The 21,516-nt window shown below is 40.9% G+C and overlaps 1 protein-coding gene across 5 annotated transcripts in view; it reads left to right on the forward strand.

Annotated features, from left to right (window-relative positions):
* KCNH1 (potassium voltage-gated channel subfamily H member 1) overlaps window positions 1-21,516 on the forward strand; it is a 330,953-nt gene that overhangs the window by 73,505 nt on the left and 235,932 nt on the right. For all 5 annotated transcript variants that reach the window (XR_010599908.1, XM_065589522.1, XM_065589524.1 and 2 more), the window contains one exon: window positions 18,755-19,184. Coding sequence is in view for 4 of the 5 variants with exons in the window: in XM_065589522.1 (XP_065445594.1) it covers window positions 18,755-19,184 (430 nt within the window). In the remaining variant the exon portion in view is untranslated. The remainder of the gene's footprint in view (window positions 1-18,754; window positions 19,185-21,516) is intronic.

The raw sequence follows: 21,516 nt of genomic DNA on the forward strand, positions 1-21,516 counted from the left end.
TAATAAATGGTTAATCAATTAGTATAGATGAGTCCAACAGGTTGCTTATAACTAAGGCTACGTTTATGTCACGGAGGTCATGGAAATCACAGAATCTGTGACTTCCAGAGACCTCGCTGACATTCTCTGCTTCTGCTCCAGGGGCTGTAGGACTCTGGAGCGGACAGCCAGTGGGGCCCTGGCAGGGTTCCAGCGACAGACGACAGCCTCCGCGAGCGGCTGGGGTGTCCCATTTTCTCTTTGGGAAATATGGTAACCTTGCAGCTCCCAGCCACCATGGGTGAAGGGGGAACCCCACAGCTCCCAGCCACCAGGGTGGCGGGGGAAACCCTGAACCCGCATCAGCAAAAGTCACAGACAGGAAACGGCTTCCATGAATTTTCATTTATTACCTGTGACCTGTCCATGACTTTTACTAAAAATAACCATAACAAAATCTTAGTCTTACTTATAACCAGCTATAACACCATCTGGTGATGTGCTTATAACCAGCTGTGACACACCGTACTTGTAGTAAAGTGGTCATCATGACATTAACAGGATTACTCAACATATTATGTGTTGGAATCATGCTCCTGCCTTCCCTTATTTAGTGGGACTTCCCCCACCCTCCTTCTGTTGTGATGCAGTTAAATAAAACAGCGAGTTGTCAGTCTGTAGTCCTGTAAGTAGACTTATTTTTGTTGAAGGGTCCCTTTACAAAACTATTCATGCCTGTAACATGCTTCTAAAACATAACCTTAATGTAAAGTGTGACCAATCTCTGTCCTGAAATCAGAACATTCCTTAAAATAATGTCCAATGAAATATCTGGATAATAACAAAAAAAAATGTTACTTCTTGTATAATTAAATAAAAAAAGCTGTGGGAACGAAGTATTGTTCGTCTCATTAGATCCATGTAAAATATTTGTTTTTCACTTTGACTGGGGATAGCTAGACAAACTATTAAGTGCAGTGAAGCAAATGTAATGTTATGTGAGATTTAATTCCCTGAAGATAGATTTTGTTTTATATACAGCCACAGACTGAAATAACACAAGTGAAATCACCCCCAAACCCTTGTAAGCCCTGTCCTTAAATATTCGTTTGTCATACATTGTGCCAAAGGGAAGATTTATGTGAAAGACTGACATTTTGCTGTTGTAAATAATCATGGTACTGGTAAAGCAATAGAAGGATTGATCATGTGATCAACAGCTGGCATCTACAGTAAAGTTAAAAAACAAACCAAACTACAAGAGTCAACTTTCTTTACATTCCTAGAACAGTAGCAAATCATCATTGACCCAGCTGGACAGGCCCTTGATAACCTTAGTCTGATTCTGTCAGGATGACATACAGAACATGCCCAGGTGTGAATGTTTATGCTAGAGGCCATTACACTGAAATGAAAAGCCTTAAAGTGAATAGAGATAGGTACATAATTACTGCAATGATTTTATGAAGTGATTATTATTGTTATACTTGGAACTTGGTTTTTCAGAGTCTTAGGATAAAGCTGTCATTCAAAGGGGAACAACTGGTTCATACTGTAATTATCCCATGGTTTGTCAATAGTTTCTTAATCAGAAAAGTACAATAGTGTTATTCCTGGTCATTCTAGCTATCCCATTCAAGCAAATAAAACATCTTTCTTGATGTTGTTATGCTAATGCTGTTCACCATTACTTCCCCTCATGGGGCCAGATCCTTAGTTGATGTAAATCAATGTAGATTGACTAGGGCAAATCCTCAGCTGGTGTGAATTGTCACAGCTCCATTATGATCAATGGAGCTATGACAACTTACACTAGCTGAGGATCTGGCCAAATATGTGTTGTCCATTTCACTATGAACTGCTTCAGAGGAGAGCTAAAGACAGCCCATCTCTTTGAAGGGCCAAATTCAGGAAGTCTGAGTCTAGAGAGAGAGCCTAAGTTGTAGGCATGTAACTCATGCCTTATTACAGCTCTTCTGCATGGTGGGTGTTACATCAGCTCCACTTCCTTCAGACTTAATGACTTCTGCAGCGTCTGACATGCACTGGTGTGAAACAGAAGTAATACAAGGAATCTTTACTGGAATCTAAAGGCCAGATTCACTAGGCTGGTCCAACTGCTTTGAGGAACCGTTACATCGGAAGAGTTGCCCTTTTTAGCCTTATGGTAAATACTTGAATAAAAAATCGTAATATAATATTGCCAGAAGGGAAGTGTGACAGAGTTCTGGACAACAGCAGCTGATCCAGCACTCGGATCACTGCAACTTCCATTAGCTGCCCCTTGCACCCCTGAATACGGGAAGGAGGACAAATTGACTGAAACAGGCTGGAGAGAGTTACAAACTAATTACCTCATTAACTTAGAAGGCACACAGACACAGGAAGGAGCTGCAAAGGGGAAAGAGAAAGCTGTCACTGGTAGAGTGAAGGACATAGGAGGTCTCTCTCCCCTGTTGGGCTCAAAAGCCGTAGAGCCCAGGATTCTGTTCAAGCTGCTGCACAATCTGTATGGGTGGTGGGAACAAACTTGTAAATAAATCAGTGGGTGCTTTACCTGACGGTCTCTGAATAGTTTGTTCCTCTGGAAAGAGGCAGGAACAGAGCATGCCCCTGCTATAGGGAATGACACTTCAATCATGGTAATAAAATGAAGTAAAGACTATAAAATCCCATTTTACTCCTTCAGTATTTCCCTGTGTTGACTTTAGCAAGAGAGAACATAATCCTTATTTGGCTGCATCACAGCAGGTGAAAGTAGAGTAATTTTGTCTGCATCTCATCATTCTTTGTAAAGAAAGATGGATGTCAGTAAAGAACTAGCTTGACAAGCCAATTTTTTCTTAAAAATGCCAGAACTCATGTGATGTACATGAAGGATTGATTTATACGAGGTGCCCCATCTGAATCTGATATGTGTGAAATGCTTTGTAGCTACTGCTCAACAGACCTGTTGGCTCTCTTCAGTTAACTATGACACTTGGAGTCATTTAGCTCTTGAATCTTCTTGTGGAGGAAGGCTGGAGATGATCATGTTTGCATTTGAACATTGAAAGTATTTGGTGTCCATGCCCATTTGTATGCAGGAGTTTGGGTTTCTATAATTAGTGCATGCATGCTAGCAAAATCATGTGTTGGTAGAGAAGTGTGATAGAGTGCACTTTTATTTTGTCCTTATGTTGTTTGGTTTTCTGGGTATTAATAAACTGGGATTTTTTTTTGGTACACTGGAATCTGTGCAGTTTTATGCTCTGAGATCCTGATGTCCCCATACCACAAAAATTATAATAGAACAATCCTGATGTCCCCATACCACAAAAATTATAATAGAACAATTCTTGAGTTATTGGTCTCAGTACAGATGTAACTGGGTGAAATTCTATGCCCTGTGTTATATAGGTCTGACCAGATGATAATGGTATCTTCTGGCTTTGAAATATATAAATCTATGAACAGCATGTGGTATCATGAGCTGACACCTGTATTCTCCATAAGTGACACTATTTTTTACTGACGGCAGGATTGACTGTGGATAATATTGTAGAGCAATTTGGGCCAGCTTTGGCCACAACTTCTAAGGCCAGATCACTGTTTTTAGATAAAATATTTTTAACACTTTCGCCCCAGCATAAAAATAACACACACAATCCCAAAGCTACTGATTGATCCACCATCATAGGAATATTTAGAACTAGAGCTGGTTTGAAACTTTTTGCTTTGGGGGAAAAAATGAAGGGAAGTGTTTCAATAAGGTCAAAATGTTCTGTTCTGTCCTTATCAGAGCAGCAGGCTTCAGCTTTTTAGTTTACAATTTTATTTTATAATTAAAACATAAAATAAAATATTTCAATGGATCTGAGGTGATATTCCCCCCCCCCTTTTTTTTTTCACTTTGTGGGCAATCTCAGAATTCTTCGGTTTTGTTCTGATTAGGAATGAAAATAAACTTTGAAATCACAGAATGTCCAACAAAATGAAAATTCCAGTTCCATACAGCTTTATTTATAATGTCTTGTCTCTAAAACACTTTGTCATCATTAACTATCTTATCCGCACAACTCCCATGCGAAGTAGGTAAATGTGAATAGCCACGTGTTACAGATGGGCGGAGGGAGACAGGTAAGTGTTTGGATCAAGGCCACAGAATCAGAGATGATATTACAGTAGGAATTGCTGGCTCCAAATCCTGCATCCAAACATCTAGAGCACCAGTCTCCCTCTCAGTGCGCCCCACCCTCTCAAAAGTCATATTTAGAAAAAAGAAAGACTATCCATAGAGAGATTTCCTTCTTGCTCCAAATAAAAGGAACACTGAAGAACTTTTCTCCAGTCTTTTCCACACTGGCGAGTTATTCATACAATTAAAAGCCCAAAACCCTTCCTAGAACTGGTTAAAAAAAAAAAAAAAAAAAAAAACCCTTCAAATAATGGAAATCTTCCATTAACTAATGAATCATCATGGTGTCAGACTTGTATTTATAACAATACATACTGAGGTGAAGATGGTACAGTGGATTCTAGTTTAGCTTGCCTACGATGAGGTGTTGGTCTAAAATGTCTTCCACTTCTCATAAACCCTATAGTACTGATTTTGCTTGAAAATGTGCATCAAATATCATATGCCAGTATTCAGACTGACCGTAAATTTTTCCCCACTCAAGGAAAATCCACATAGATTTGGGTATAATGCTACTTTTTTTGTGCTGAGGCTTCAGTTGCCAGAATTTACAAAAATAGAAATCAGTGACACACTAGACTTGTATCCCTCAATAGATTTAAGGAGATTCTTTGTTAGGAATTTGTCAAGACCAATTCAGTCTAAGACCTTCAATGCCAAAGCTAAGCTGAAGCATATTTTTGCAGTGGCGGTATGAGCAATTTCACACGGACCTTTGTATCTTATGCAGTTTTCAGCCCATAACTTCATAAGACACTGGAAACAATGACTTGTTACCCTGGTAACATGTGATCCTGTCATGAAATCTCCTGGCAGGAATGGAATCCACTCGTATCACCACCATATAAATCTCTGAAATAAAGGACAGTGGAAGTGCTGACGGGCCTTAAACTCTAGCTGCACTAACATGAGCCACTATAATCAGTTATTGGCTGACATTAGCTAAATTGAGAACTATCCATCACTCTTATGAATTGATGTGACAGATATGCATACTGAAAAGTTGTGAGGAAAGATGCATTAAATATAAATGAACTCACATTTGCTTAGCCAGATGAATTAGAGAAAAAATCTAGCATTCAGGCAAAGAAGATACCTGTCTTCCAAAGGAAGGGGTTTTGATAATGAAGTGAAAGAACATCATCCCTGACCTTGAAAAGGATAAAGGAATAGATGGTGGTGAAAGGTATAGTTTGGGCTCTGTAACAGGGTGGCCTGCCCCTTTTAAGGATCAGAGTCTTGGGGCCAACCAGCTCTATTTACCAATCAGATGCAGATGAGAAGTGGGGGGGAGGGGAGAAACAGGTGTTCCTTATAAAGAGCTGCAGGAAAGGGGGATACAAGCTGCAGGAAGGGGTAGTCTCCCTTCCTCAGAGACCATTTCAGGAGACTCCTGGTGGGAAGCCTGGGTGTCATGTGAGGGTAGAAAGCTCCAGCTGGAAATGTTTGTTTTCCTTTTGTGAGTTTTGGTGGTTTGGACAACCAGGGCCGGCTCCAGGCACCAGCTTACCAAGCAGGTGCTTGGGGTGGCCACTTCGGAGAGGGGCAGCACGTCCAGCTGTTCGGCGGACGGTCCCTCACTCCTGCTCGGAGCGAAGGACCTCCCTCTGAATTGCCGCCGCAGATCACGATTGCGGCTTTTTTTTTTTTTTTTTTGGCTGCTTGGGGCGGCCAAAACTCTGGAGCCGGCCCTGTGGACAATAAATGGAGTCTGGATGCAAGGGCTAAAGACTGATTTGAATGGGACTGATAATTCCCCAGGCTGGTGAGGAAGGTTGCCATCTTACAGGTCCAAAGAGGAGTCAGCTTGGGAAGAAAAGACTTCCATAAAAATCAGGTGAGTTTTATGGAATCTTGCTAACTTTGAAACCTTCCAGTTGCTTTTAAAAGACAGTCGCAGCTACATTTCAAGTAGTGTAAAAGTTATTTACTGGAATGGGTAAGCAGATTCCTACCTAGTTTTGTTCATCTACCTTTCCTGTTTGTTCTGATTAGGAAACAACAAAGTGCTTTGGATGTGGGTTTGTGGACTGTGGTAATTAAATTAATCTTCGCTAAGGTCATCTTACAGCATACACTGTACAGAGTACAGACACTGCACGCCCAGCTAGCCTGGGTATAAATAGCAGTGTAGATGGTGAGGCATTGCTTAGGTGAGTAAAGTACAGGCACACCAGAACCTTAGGCTATACACCTGTAGCGAGGTGATACTCACTGGCACTGCGCCTCCTGCTGGTCATCTTGGGAACTAGCTCAATTCCAACTCTCCTTCTGGCCAGTGTCTTGCCTGCATTAGGCCCCATGTCCCTCCCTGAGGAAAGGGGTCTGGGTTTTGCCCCCAGCAGTACTCCCTTACTCTGGGTTTCCCCTCCTAGGGGAACCTCTAACCCTCTAAATCCATCTTGCCTCAGTGGCTACTGCCAGTCATCATCTAGTCCCCACTCACTGGGGCAGACTGCAATCTGTAATGGCTACTCATCATTGGCAAGGAGTTAGGACCAGCTGCCTCTGCCTAACCCCGGACTGCACCTCTGCAGCCCCAGTACCTTTGTAGGCCTTCACCAAGGCCTGCAGCCTGGGGTTTTACCAGGCTGGAGCTCCCCAGCTCCCTTTGTCCTTCCTTAGGGCTGCTCTACCTCAGGTACCATGCTCCCAGACAGCTAGCACTTCCCACTCCAGAGCTAGAGTGAGCCTCCTTATAGCTCCTGGCCCACAGCCCTCTTATCAGGGCCAGCTGAGCCCTAATTGAGCTGGCCACACCTGTGGTCAGCTACTCAGGTGCTTTCACTCCTTTTCCCAGCCACAGCCCTCTCCAGGGCTGCTTTTACTATTGGCTCCCCAGGGCAGTCTTCTTCCAGGGCTGTTTTAACCCCTTCAGGGCAGGAGCGGGGTAACCACTCCACCCCACCACCCTACGCTGCTCTCTGTTCCCTGCAGTTGGGGAGGCAGCAGGGAAAGGCTCCAGCAGCTCCCTGCTGCCATAGTCTTTCACTGCCACAGGTAGCTACACATGACAGCCTGGGCGCAGATTGCTTTTCACCATAGTGTGTAGCTACACGTACCCTACGGGTCGCTGCGAGTGTAGACAAGGACTAAGTATGTGGCTAAACTAAGCAAAAGGAAAACAGTTCCTAATCCAACTTCTGTGTTGTGTTTTTACACAAGAGCCAGATTATACATGGCATAGTCCAGGCATAAAGAAAACTGAAATTCAGTTCTTGGGCATGTATATTGGGAAATGGATACTGGCTGCACTAAAAATGGCTGGAATTAAGTGGAGATACAATGAAACATTTAGAACTCTGAGCTTTTGAGAAATGTCTGATTCAGTATGATATAAGCCTCTCCCATTTTGCTGTGCTCTTAAACCTTCCCCTCCATACCCAGCCTCTCAAAACTCCATAGCCCCCCTTCCCCATATCATTCAATCATTTTGACACCCCTCTTTCAAATGTAATGCCACTCTTTTTTTTTCCTTTATAGAGTGTCCACTTTCATGAATACCAAGTACATAGCAGTGTTTGTAGAGGGGTGAATTCCACACTCTATTGAATATTGCACATTCAAAATCTGCACAATAGACAGGGTCCAGCCAGACCTGTGCTTTTGTGACAATCTCTACTGAGGCCTTCTAAAGTGCAAAAAGTGGGGAATTTTTTTCCCATTCCACTAGAATATTTGTGCTTTTTACCAATCTGATTCTTTGTTGGCTTTAAGATACTTTATTGGAATCTTGGTCCAAGCTCCCTTTCATCTGATTTACCCCTTCCAAGCCCACATTCCAGCTGAGCAACAGATCTGCTGGTCTCATCAGCCTCCAGCATAACTCAAGAGGGACCACAGAAATAATCCAAGACAAGCTGAATGATTCTAGTGGAGTCTAGTGGAATTTCCATCAGGATACATTAGAGGGAAGTTAATGTTCTTCACAAATTGCTTAGCTCTTGCTTCATATTTATCATCTTTTCACTTTTACCTGTTATCAGCTCAAATCTTAAGGCTTTTACTCAGACCTCACTGACTGACTAGGGGCTTCAAGAATAGGTCCTATGGTTTGATTGCCATTCAGTTAATCTCTACAAGCTATTGGCAACCCAGAGCAACTAATCAACTGTAAGCTGTGCAGAAATCTGGCTATGTAATTGACCAACTCTAATTTGAATTAGGCATGTCATAGCCATTCTGTAAGTTCATCGCTTTAATTTACACGTTAGCAAAGAAGGCTTATGTGAATAGGGAAATCACAGGAGTTACCCACTTTTAAAGTTCTGAGCATAAAATCTCCCAGTGAATGGAATCATACACTCCTCACAAACACAAATAGTGTATAACATGAATAAATCATGATACTAGCCTATACTTGTCCCTCCCCTTCTCAGGTACGTCTCCCATAATCACTGAATCCAATATAACAATCAGTTTGCCCTCAGAACTACCATTGACACAGGTATGGAACTTTACAGATTGTGGTTGCTGTTGTGGTTACTGCAACTTTAAGGTTTGGAAAATTGTGTTTAGCAGAGTTTGAAAGAACCTTGTCAGCTGGAGTTGTAGCTGGAATCTGAATTTAAGAATGAGGCTGGGCTGGATGCGGTGTCATGATAAGGACCCTCTCACAGAGCTCATTTGATTATTTTTGTTGCAAGTTTACTTTTTGGCTATTCTGATTTAAGTGCAATAATTTTAGTTATCGGGCCAGATTTGGGTGTTTTTTGCAGGAGGTGGCATGTAACAAATGATTGCAGTAAAAGAGCAATTATTGGGGAAAACTCTTTAAGTTTTTAGAGCCAATCACTGCTCTGATACACCACTGTCAACCTGGCAGCTCCACTGAAATAATTGGCGTTCTACAGCTATAGATCCAGGGTAACTGAGAGCAGAATTTGGTCCATGGACCTTATTCTTATTGCTCTGATGACATTACTTGTGGTTCTGATCAATTGAAAATGTGCTGCTTCATGACTGCATTGATTTCAATGACAAAATAACTTCTCAAGGGAATTTGTATATTGTCTTAATGCCACTAGCTGACTTCCTGCAGGAGCAATTGCTATGTCAGTGCTTAAAGGGCAAAAGCAGCAAATTTGTTAAAGCTGAGGCTTTAGTTTTTATTTTCATTTGGGGCCTGCTCCTGCTCCCACTGAAATCAATGAATCCAGTATTAAGTAAACAAATGCCAGATGAAGAGAGAACTTTGACATAGACGCTATTACACTATTCAGTCACTGGGCTAGATTTTGCCTTCTGTTGAACTGTGAAGAACAACCTTGAGGAATCCTCTTCTTCCCCCCACCCCCCAATAACTAGAAAAGGATCTCTTCTCCGCGCGATAGGAGAGAATACTGGTGAAGACGCCAGTGTGTGCACCACATCTCCATGTGGATGCAGTTGGATGGCAAGAGGACTTATTCAGCTACAATCAGCAACGCACAGTAGCTGGGAGTACACACTGTTCTTATTAGAGCCGCAGCAAAGAAAACCCTACCCTGTGTCCCTCGGACCTGCTCTCTGGACTCCTGGCTGGCAAGATAATTGCAGCAGAGTGTCCATCTGCCAGCATCCCCTATTTTCCCTTGTAGTGCTGGCCTGGATAGGATTTATCTCCAAGTCACAGATAAGTAGAGATATAATTTATACATTGGGTGCCAAGGCCACTTTCTCAGATCTTGGCAAAGCATGACATGTGATTTATCACACTGCAGAAGAATGAGTAGCTTTTGGGGGCTGCTATTCTATCTATATAAATCTAAAATAATTAATATATCAAATTAAATCTTCAGTGAGAATATATGGTGATAGCCGTTGTCAGAGGAGAAGAGCTAATTGAGTTTATTAAATTGTGCATTACTTCAGAAAACTGCTGTTAGAGTGATACCTAAAGTGCTTAGAAAGGGAAACATCTTCTAGAAGACTGGATTCAGTTACTCTAAACTGAAGAAAACAGGGTATCTTTATTGATCTGAGGCAGCAAATCAGATGAGATGGCAAAGAATATTTATTTGAGTAGCTAAATGGTTGGTTGCTTTATAATCTATTTCATAACAGGTACCAGATTAGAATTTAAGATGGACTGGTACTAGATGTCAAAAGTAGTTCTGACCCCAGAAATGGATTGGACATTTGTATTTTTTTTTTCCAAAATAGGGAAAAAGCTTCTGGAGTTGACTTGCTTTATATCAGTATCACTGAAACAAAGGTAAATGGATCCATTAATTTGAGGGTGACCTTAATTTGACACTCATCCCCAAATTACAATTCTTAATGAAATGTTAGTTTACTGACAAATTTCCTTTATCTTTGTTTTACATTGATCGTAAAGGGAAACAATGTGTATCTTTTCCTGGACACATTAGCCTTTTATCAGTTTTAAACCCATCTCTACATTTACTTCCCATGTATTTGCTGTGGTTTTTTTTTCTTGAACTCTCTTTTCCACCTCTGTATTATGGGCATGGTTGGTGGCTATGTTCTATCTGGATGCTGGAAAACTGAAATCTCAGAGCTCTGACCAAAACAAGCTTTACTGATCTTAGATCTCCAGCTGTTCCCTCACTAAAAGCCCTAGCAGTAACCAGAAGGCTTAGATTTTAATTACAGCTTGTGAATATAATGTTATCTCATAACTTGGCTGCAAAACATTGTAATCTGTAGGAAAGGTCATGTTCAATAACTTAATTAACAGAAAAACAGAAAGTTGAAAATGACAAAGTGAACCGTTCTAATTGTGGTATTGTTTACAGTCAGGGTTATCATGACACTTCAGATATCCAGAGCAATGCAGTGGTGAAACTGAATCTAGAATCACATTAAAAGAATTGGGGCAAGATTGGTTTCAATGACTATTGCCTCACTTATGCCAGTGGTGAAATTGGCCATCTGTCTGCAATTTTGCACAAATAACTCATTCGCTTTTGTCTAGTTTTATTCCAATCCTTATAATGATTTACTCTTCGGCCTCCACATCTCACTCCACTTACATTAAACCTCATCATTGCCATAAACCTCCCCTTAGCCCTTAAACACGCCAGGCAGGATTTTCAGAAGTGGTGCTTTGGCCAGTTGAAATCATGGGGAGCCAGTGTTAGGCTAATAATAAGCCCTCTTTTAAAAAGTTCTGCCCTCTACCTCTGGTTAACACTTGGTTCCCAACCACAGTGTTTATAATAAGAGTGAAACATTCCTGCATTTTATGCATGAAGAAGGCTATACACAATGTCCTGAAGAGTAGAATGTGACTTTGTGTAAATGTAACCTGTACCTGCTATTCTTAATGTAGGCTTCAGGAGATATAAATAGAAAACTATTTCCCTGCTTCCCTAAAATTACTCATCCTCCATCATGCCTGAGGGAATTATAAAGTGTGTTCACTTTTCAACTGTGGTGTGTAAAAAATGTGATTTAAAATTATTTACATAAAATTGTACTTTCTTCAGCTAGAGCCCTGTCCTTCAGTGATTTCAGATCTGTGTGAGCTTAACTATGGATGACAAAATATGCCTCTCCCATACAAATTAACAGCAATAATTAATAATAAATGCTTTGCAAACTGAATTAACCCTCCCTTTACCCATGTGAGCTAGGGATGACTTGTTATCCCTATTTTACAGATGGGGGAAATCAAGACACAAGACCTTGCATGGCTCACCCAAGGTCTTGCAAGCAGTCTGTTGCAAAGCCAGAGCTAGAACGCAGATCTCCTGACTCCCAGGCCTGTGCATCAATCCAAGATTAATCTGTGTTTTCACGAGCTGTGAGTGTGTGATATGAGGAATTCTCAACCAGTATGTGGCACAACTGAAAAGGGGGAGGAGAATGAGACCAAAACATGCATGATACAAAGCAGTGATGCACAACTGGCAAATCAGGTGCTCATGTATAGAGTACCTACTGAGTAGCTTTAATTTGGGGCATATGACTACCAACATGTTATTTGGCAGCATTTCAAGAATAATCTTTTTGCTAACTCTTCTTGGCCTGAAAAGCATGGGTCATAAATATACTTCTCTTCAGCACCAGGCTTGCTTGTCTTTATGCTACACAAAAAGTGCAGTTTTCTTCACGGGCAGTGCTAAGCTGAAAACTGACTTTGCAAAAGTGACATCACAGGGCTCCATGTTATTTGTACATGCAGCAGGTCTTATCAGGAGACTTTGAGAGACAAAGCAAAGACTTGTTTCCTCTGAATGCCAATGCTATACACTCACTCTTATGTCAGAGGAGACTAAAGCTGGACTTTCTTTCTCATGAATCACCAATAACAAAAATAAGTTCTGCTGGCCATATTCTGCTGTGAAGAACAACTGTGCACCTTTATGACCCACCGTGTGTTTGCATGGCTGAATTGCACTAGAACTGGGTAAACAGTTCTATTGATGATGCACTAGAAGGAATGGAATCTGGCTTGCTCTTCCTTCGTTGTGTTGGCTCTGCATGGCAAATAAGACTAAAACAGAGAAAAAAAATCCTTATTTTTACTGCCCCATCTTGGTTACTCAGGTCTGTTCCTAACCGCTGAAAGCACCCAAGAAACAGATCTGATGAATGAGGTGTAGTTTTTACATAACTGCTTAACAGTGTGGAGCAACACTTCACAGAAATATGTCCAGTCGCTGTTCCACAGGGGACTGCTGTTATTTAGAATTTTGTACTACACTCGCATCTTCCTTACGGGTGTTCCCTAAAGGGCTCCTTTGCCGTACAGAAATGGATAATGCTTGGTGGCGGTGTGTAGCACCATTTCCAGCTCTAATGAACTGAAACTGGTCCATTTCCTTTTTAGCAGATGCTGCTCAATGTGTGTCTCTTAACCTGTCCCTCAGGTGTGTATATGAGAAGTAATCCTGAGAGAATTAGAAGCATCAAGTGGGAGTATATTGAGTTCAGGCATTTCTTTTTCACCTCTTGAAGCTAACCTGTTGCTGTCCGCTGTATGATGAAATAGGTTGTTTCTGTGTCGATAAGAGCAGCATTAAAATAGACAATAACTGTAAAGTGTTGTTCTACTCTGGAAAGTGGCAATCTAAAAATGGCACATTCATAGCCAAGAGAGGTATTATTTGTGTGCATTCAAATCTTACCCCCTCAGTGACAAAAATAAGTCTTTACTGTTTCCTGCAGAGGCAGCACAGCTAAGATAGAGCAAACTGGGTTCTATTTCTTTTAGTGCATCAACATACAATTTTTACTAATTTCAAATCACTTGCACACCTGAAAATCCATAATGGCAGTCCACTCCAAAGCCTAATTGGGAGCAACAAAGAGTTAATCTTCATGGGTGGTTTCTTTTAATTTCTTTTATTTAAAAAAATGCTCATACAACAGCTTTTATATAAAAATATGTCAGAAAAAGCAAAAAATAAGGTTCTTATAGTAACATTTAACTACTCTACTTTTGCAGTTACTATATAGCATGTTAAACATGTAACTAAATATGCATATTTGTTCAATGTGAGCAAACTAGTGTTAGTACAAAAACATTAATTAGAGCTGGTCAGAAAAACTATGAAGGAACTAGGGCTGTCAAGTGATTAAAAAATTAATCGTGATTAATTTCATGATTAAAAAAACTCGATTAATCACATGATTAATCACACTGTTAATAACAATTTAAATATTTTTGGATGTTTTCTACATTTTCAAATATATTGATTTCAATTACAACACAGAATACAAAGTGTACAGTGCTCACTTTATATTTATTTTTGATTACAAATATTTGCACTGTAAAAAAACAAAAGAAATATTTTTTTTCAATTCACCTCATACAAGTACTGTAGTGGAATCTCTTTATCATGAAAGTTGAACTTACAAATGTAGAAATATGTACAAAAAATTACTGCATTCAAAAATAAAACAATGTAAAACTTTAGAGCCTACATGTCCACTCAGTCTTACTACAGCCAATAACTCAAACAATTTGCAGGAGATAATGCTGCCGCTTCTTGTTTACAATGTCACCTGAAAGTGAGAACAGGCGTTCGCATGGCACTGTTGTAGCCAGTGTCACAAGATATTTACGTGCCAGATGCGCTAAAGATTCATACGTCCCTTCATGTTTCAACCACCATTCCAGAGGAATGTGTCCATGCTGATGATGGGTTCTGCTCGATAATGATCCAAAGCTGAGCGGACCGACTCATGTTCATTTTCATCATTTGAGTCAGATGCCACCAGCAGAAGGTGGATTTTCTTGTTTGGTGGTTCGGATTCTATAGTTTCTGCATCTGAGTGTTGCTCTTTTAAGACTTCTGAAAGCATTCTCCACACCTCATCCCTCTCAGATTTTGGACGGCACTTCAGATTCTTAAACCTTGGGTCGAGTGCTGTAGCTATTTTTAGAAATCTCACATTGGTACCTTCTTTGCGGATTTTCAAATCTGCAGTGAAAGTGTTCTTAAAATGAACATGTGCTGGGTCATCATCCAAGACTGCTATAACATGAAATATATGGCAGAATGCAGGTAAAACAGAGCAGGAGACATACAATTATTCCCCAAGGAGTTCATCACAAACTTAATTAACACATTATTTTTTTAACGAGCATCATCAGCATGGAAGCATGTATTCTGGAATGGTGGCCGAAGCATAAAGGGGCAGTTATGTAACAAAAAAAAAATCTACATTTGTAAGTTACACTTTCATGATAAAGAGATTGCACGGAAGTACTTGTATAAGGTGAATTGAAAAATACTCTTTCTTTATCATTTTTACAGTGCAAATATTTGTAATAAAAATAATATAAAGTGAGCACTGTACACTTTGTATTCTGTGTTGTAATAGAAATCAATATATTTGAAAATGTAGAAAAACATCCAAAATATTTAATACATTTCAATTGGTGTTCTATTGTTTAACAGTGCGATTAATTTTTTTTTTTAGTTAATTGCATCAGTTAACTGTGATTAATCGACAGCCCTAGAAGGAACCATTTTCCATGGGAGAATGCAGTTCAATTTGTACTGCTTGGAAAATTTGTAGTGTTTAAACAGAAGTTTCATTTTCAGAGAAATGATGAGGGGAGGAACCAAACACTTTTAGAATGAAATGTTTTGATTTTTGTTTTGAAATTACTTCATTTATTTTTTTATTTAATATTATAAAGTTGAATTTGGATCACTTTTTACTGATCCAATTTTTTTTTTTTGGCATTTTCCTTCACAGACAACGTTGACATTTTTTGGTGTTTGTTCCAAGTCGGAATGAAGCCAACTTTCAAAATCTCAGTCCTTTATGAAACAGAATTTCCATCCACAGCACAGCTCTAATGTTAGCATTTTGGAACTGTTTTTCAGTGATGATCTGTAACTTGCAGGCTCAATTTTGCACAAACAGTGTTAGCCCAAATTAGATTGCATATGCAGTAAGTCTGTTTTAAGCTTCTATTTGTTTGTACTTGCAACTTAAATAGCTAATATCTAAACCAGGGGTGGGCAAACTTTTTGGCCTGAGGGCCGCATCGGGTTCCAAAACTGTATGGAGGGCCGGGTAGGGAAGGCTGTGCCTCCCCAAACAGCCTGGCCCCCGTCCCCTATCTGCCCCCTCCCATTTCCTGCCCCCTGACTGCCCCCCTCAGAACCTCTGACCCATCCAACCCCCCTCTCCTTGTCCCCTGACTTCCCCCCCCCCCATGACCCTCTGCCCCTAAGCACCCCCCAGGATCCCAACCTCCCCTGCTCCCTGTCCCCTGAGTGCCCTGACCCCTATCCACACCCCCGCCCCCTGACAGACCCCTTGGGACTCCCACGCCTATCCAACCACCCCTGTCCCCTGACTGCCCCCCGGGACCACCTGCCCCTTATCCAACACCCCTCCCCCCCAGCCCGTTACCATGCCACTCAGAGCACCAGGACTGGCAGCCGTAAGTAGTACACCATAAGTAGCACATTCCTACAGGGAGCAATTGAATACACTGCAGCCACTCTGCCCAGCAGGAGCTTGCAGCGCTGCCGCCCAGAGCGCTGGTGGCACTGCGAGCTGAGCCTGCGGGGCAGGGCCCGGGGGCTAGCCTCTCCGTCCGGGAGCTCAAGGGCCGGGCAGGACGGTCCCATGGGCCGGATGTGGCCCGCAGGCCATAGTTTGCCCACCTCTGATCTAAACCCTACTAGTTGTCTGCATTTTATTGTGGGCACAGAACTGAAGGCCCAACATGTTTGTGTATGAAAAGCTGTGCCTGCAAAAACTGAGGCCCAGCTGTAAATCAGGCCCTGAATAATAACATGGCGTGTTAATGTTACATTGATGGTCTTTGCACGTCATTTTATTACATAAACAGGCATAGGTATGTTGAGGGAAACACAGGGTTATGTCTTGACATTAGAGGACAGATACTTAAAGGAGGGCAAAACCTGCATGTGAATACTCAAATGGGCATTTAAGACTTCAAAGTAGGGAACTGGGTTTGCAAATGATTTGCCCTTCCCTGATTTTCATGTATATGTATATTGTGTTTTGCTGCTCTATTGGGGTTACAGATATTTCTGCAGGGCTACCTACCATGTCCTCTGTTTTGGACATTTAAGCCAAACCTAACTTCTTGTGCTTAAACCTTTGAATTTCAAGCAACCTATCATACTTCTTCTGTCAATGAAGTAGAGCTAAGAATGGCAAAAATGGGAAAGATGGGCTTACCTGTCCATCTAGGGAACAAGTTGCGTGTGTGTGCAGTTTTGAAAGCTAATATGTGCTTTGATTCCTGGCTAGAACTGGTAAACATGAAGGGAACACATCACTTTACGCCCTTTTTCTAAATCTCTACAAATTATTCTGTTTTCTAGAAATATCACTGTCCCCTTTGGACATGTTTGTGAGCACAATTAGCAGAAGCACTTGAAGTCGACTTTTATTGTTAAAGCATCTAGCAGTGACTAAGTGTCATTTTTTCAAAATGGGTAAATATAATCATGACAAATTCATGAAATAAAGAGAAAAAGACATTGCTTCAGTCCTCAAAGGATTTATGTGAATATGTAAATTATATGTTATTAGCTAAATTAAATTGTTCTGCAACATTAAACAAGCCTACACTAGAACATTGAGGCAAATTATATGTAAGCATGACCAAACAACTTTCAGTAAAACCTGGTGACCAGAATTATGCATTTCCAGAAACATTTATTAAAACAGCTTAAAACTTGATTGGAGATCTTACCTCAATCTTTTTAGTAAGAGGCAGTTCCTGTGTCTGGTAAATCAGATATATGTGCTCACCCAAAATGTGTTTGGGTTTGGTTTTTGTTTTCTTTTAATTTGCTTTCTGTAAACTTATGATGTAAATCTGGATGATAATGATGATCCTTAGCATTATGTAGTGCTTTAGATGTGAGATTTCGAAGTCCAGTGGGAGCTTTATCATATCTACTGCAAAGAGGGGTCATGAAGAATATTTACTGAAGTTTTCAAAAGTGCCTAGTGATTTGGGGGGCCTTAATTTTTGGGTGCCCAAGTTCAGATATTTTAAAGGGCCCTGATTTTTCAGAGGGTGGGTTCTCGGCACTTGCAGAAAATCTGGTTCCTTTAAGGTGTTGTGATGGGCATCCCAATATTGAGGAATCCAAAAACCCTAGACATTTTTAGCCTTTGTAGTTAATCTTTGTGGCACCTCTGAGGTAGATATGGTAAGCATTATCCCCATCTTCCAGAAGGGGGAACTGAGGGCTTGTCCACACTGTGATGTTGTCAACAAAACTTTTTTGTCTTTCATGCGTATTTAAAAAAGCTCCCCCGCAAAAGATACAAGTTTTGCTGACAAAAGTGGCAATGTGAATGCGGCTTTGTCGTCAGGAGTGTTCTCCTGCCGACAAAGCTAATGCCGCTCGTGGGGCTGGAAGTATTTTGTCAGCAAAAGTGCCAACAAAATACCAACAGAGCGTTTACACATGCTGACGTTTAGCGACAACACTGTCTCGACACAGCCTTGTCGCTAAAAGCTGTGTAGTATAGACAAGCCCTAAGGCTGAGAGGTGAAGCAACTTGCCCAAGGCTACACAGTGAGTCAGTGGCAGGGCTTGGATTAGAAATAAGGAGCTCTTGTCTCCAAACACTGAGCTCATTCCACTACATATGATGTGTCTCTCATCTATCTGATATATAAGCACAATAATAAAAAGCTTAGACTGGTCTTTGTTTGCAGGTAATGACTGTTCTATTCATTTATTGGCCCATACTTTCAGCTAGCCTCAAAGTAGCATCTAAATATTCACAACCAATATCATCACAAAATTGGGCTCGCAAATGAGACTTCCCTATTCATATAAGATGCCTCTTCATATGCAGAGATGAAACCTGTGAACTTGTAGCAAAGCTAAGACATGGCTATATATTTGATCAACTCTAACTTGCATTATGCGTATTTCAAACAGTCTGAAATGAGAAATTCAAAGAGAAACCTAAGGCATATGAAAGTGAATCGAAACAGAAGAGAAGTTTTGCATGACCCCCTGAAAACACAGGCCACTGAGCTTCATACGCTTCACTGTAATGTCGCTTTATAGGCATGTGTCAGTGGCAAGTTGGCATGCCTAGATTATGAACGCTGTTGATAGAAAACATTAAATAATGTAATGATGAATTCTAATAGCCTGCTCTGCTTTATTCTTTTAGGGAATCAGTAGCCTGTTCAGTTCACTGAAAGTAGTCCGACTTCTTCGGCTGGGGCGTGTGGCTCGGAAGTTGGATCATTACATTGAGTATGGAGCAGCTGTCTTGGTTCTGCTGGTGTGTGTGTTTGGTCTTGCAGCTCACTGGTTGGCTTGCATTTGGTACAGCATAGGAGATTATGAAGTTATCAATGAGGATACAAACACAATCCGAACTGAAAGTTGGCTCTACCAGCTGGGGGAGTCCATAGGAACGCCTTATCGGTTTAACACGACAGGTTCGGGGAAATGGGAAGGGGGGCCAAGCAAGGATTCTGTTTATATCTCCTCGTTGTACTTCACAATGACTAGCCTCACCAGTGTTGGATTTGGAAACATTGCCCCCACTACAGATGGAGAGAAGATCTTTGCGGTTGCTATGATGATGATTGGCTGTAAGTACCAGAGATTTCATTTTTTTTCATACAAAATGGCCTACAAAGTCTTCCTGTGCATGTTAACCTTTATAAAAATTTCCTACACAGTATCTTAAGGGTTTCTAACCAATTTTTAAAACTCAATTTTGTGACAAAATTTAAACGTCATTACATAAAACATTATGATTTTTCTGGTATGGTATTTTAAAGTCAAGGGTGAGAAATCTTGCATTAATGTTGCATAATATTAGAATAACTTTTTCTGTAACAAAATATAGTTGAATTTCTGCTTACATTTAAACAATTAGAACATGCAAGTTCTGGGTAATCAAAGACCATATATATGCAATCAAACGAGAATGAAAAGTATTAATATTTGTTTGATTTGAGGATTCTTAGAAACTATGTCCCTAATCCTGCAAACATTTCTCTGTCTGAACAACTGTATGCTGTGAAGAATCGCACTGAAGTCAATGGGACTATTCATGTATGTAACGTTACTTGTGTGTATAAGTGTTTGCATGATTGGGAACTAAGTGCGTAATTCAAAAAATCTCATTTTTCAATTCACTACTCTCTGGATTTTACAGTATCTAAATTTACTTGTACAGCTCTTATATTCAGAGATGGAAATGCTTCCCTTACTATATTACACAAATTAAGAGTCAAGCTGCCAGAATAGAACCTAGAATAGTTTATTATAGAGGGCGCTGGTAGCGACACACATGTTCAGGTTTCCTAACCGTTTCCCATAAGAATCTTGCAATTTTTTTTTTTTAGAAGCTCTAACATCTATAGTATTTGCAGTAGGGCTTTGAAATTCAACAGAGCGAGATCTTGGGGCCAGATAAGTGCCTTTTCTTTGTTACGTAAAATTCCATTCAGCTTTAATTGAGTTATAAACTGTTGAAAATTGCCTGTCTGTTGCTAGCATGTCAGACCGGTATCTTGAATACTAACATTCTAAATGGAGACAGCAGTGCTGCCGCCAAAACAATAGCCGTACAAACCGCACAGCAAACCCTGGCAGCAGACAGTCTCTCTGTGATGGTGAGAGAGAGCTGGGTTGAAATCCCCTTACAACCTACCTTGGACTCATCAAGTGGCTGCAGTGGCCCTTCTCCCTACCCTCGGGGAGCATCACACTGGGCAGGAGTGCCTGGGCAGAGGAGAGAGACAGTAGGGGCTGGCTCCTTCCAGACCCAGTACATGGTGCAGTAGCCTATTCCACACTCCTATAAAAGCCTCCTTCTGCTTTTAGCTAATCAGCCCGGTAGTGAAAGTCTGTATTGAAACTTCAGGGTTCAAACCCTGATGATGATTGATGGGGGGGGGGGGGGGAAGGAGAAGGGAATGGGTTTGTAACAACTGACACAATAGAATTTTTCACCTTTTTTCCTTTAGTAAAAACAAACCATAGGAAATTACCTAACATGCTCTTAATGTTTTGTGTGTTTTGTTTTTAAGTTGCAAAGTCAAGCACCCAAGTTGCCTGTGCAACCTTAATTCAACCCCCTTGTGCATCACAATATAGTTTTTAATTGCATGATTAATCCCTGTTTTGCTGCAGAGGACTCCTACCTTATTCAAGATGGACCTGCTTTTGGGGTGAAGCAGGGCTGTGTAGTGAACGACGCTGTTTGTCGGTCCCCTGCCTCGTTTGTTTCAGAAGTAGGAAGCTGTGAAGTAAATGAAGGAAAAAGATGATCTCATGGCTAAGGCAGTCGAACACCGCACAGGAGAATTCAGTTCTATCCCTGCCTGTGTCGCAGAGCTCCTATGTGATGCTGAGCAATTCACTTAAGCCAAAATGTTGTCAAGTGAACACTAATTTGTTCCTTATTTTATGGGCACCCAGATTGAGATGCCTGAGGTCTGATTTGCAGAACTGCACATCACTCATACCTACAACTCGGGTCAATGGGAGCTGTGAAAGCTCAGCACCTCCAGAAGTGTGATCTGGAGGAATAAGCACAGAGTTAGGAGTCAAGAGGTCACGAATTCTAATCCTGATTCTGCCACTGATTCACCAAAGTCTTGCTTGTCTCAGTTTTTCCATCTGTAAAATAAAGAGAATAGTATGTGGAGATGAATATTTGAGTCACTTGGTTATAACAATAATGGGTACCTTAGAAATGACAATGAGAAAATAAATAATTCCATATTCAGTGCAAGGTTTAGATAGTGAGCTCCGGTCTTATTTACTGCTATGCACTGAATGATGATAAAAAGAAATATTGAACACTTACATTCCTTAATCACTGTCCATCTTGAATACAGAATGAGGCAGGTCTCCTGTGGGGAAAAAAATACTAGGTGATCATGTAATTAGACTGTATCCTTGTGTGTG

The sequence above is a fragment of the Chrysemys picta genome, chromosome 3 (assembly GCF_011386835.1).
Source record: "Chrysemys picta bellii isolate R12L10 chromosome 3, ASM1138683v2, whole genome shotgun sequence".
Classification (NCBI taxonomy): Eukaryota; Metazoa; Chordata; order Testudines; family Emydidae; genus Chrysemys; species Chrysemys picta.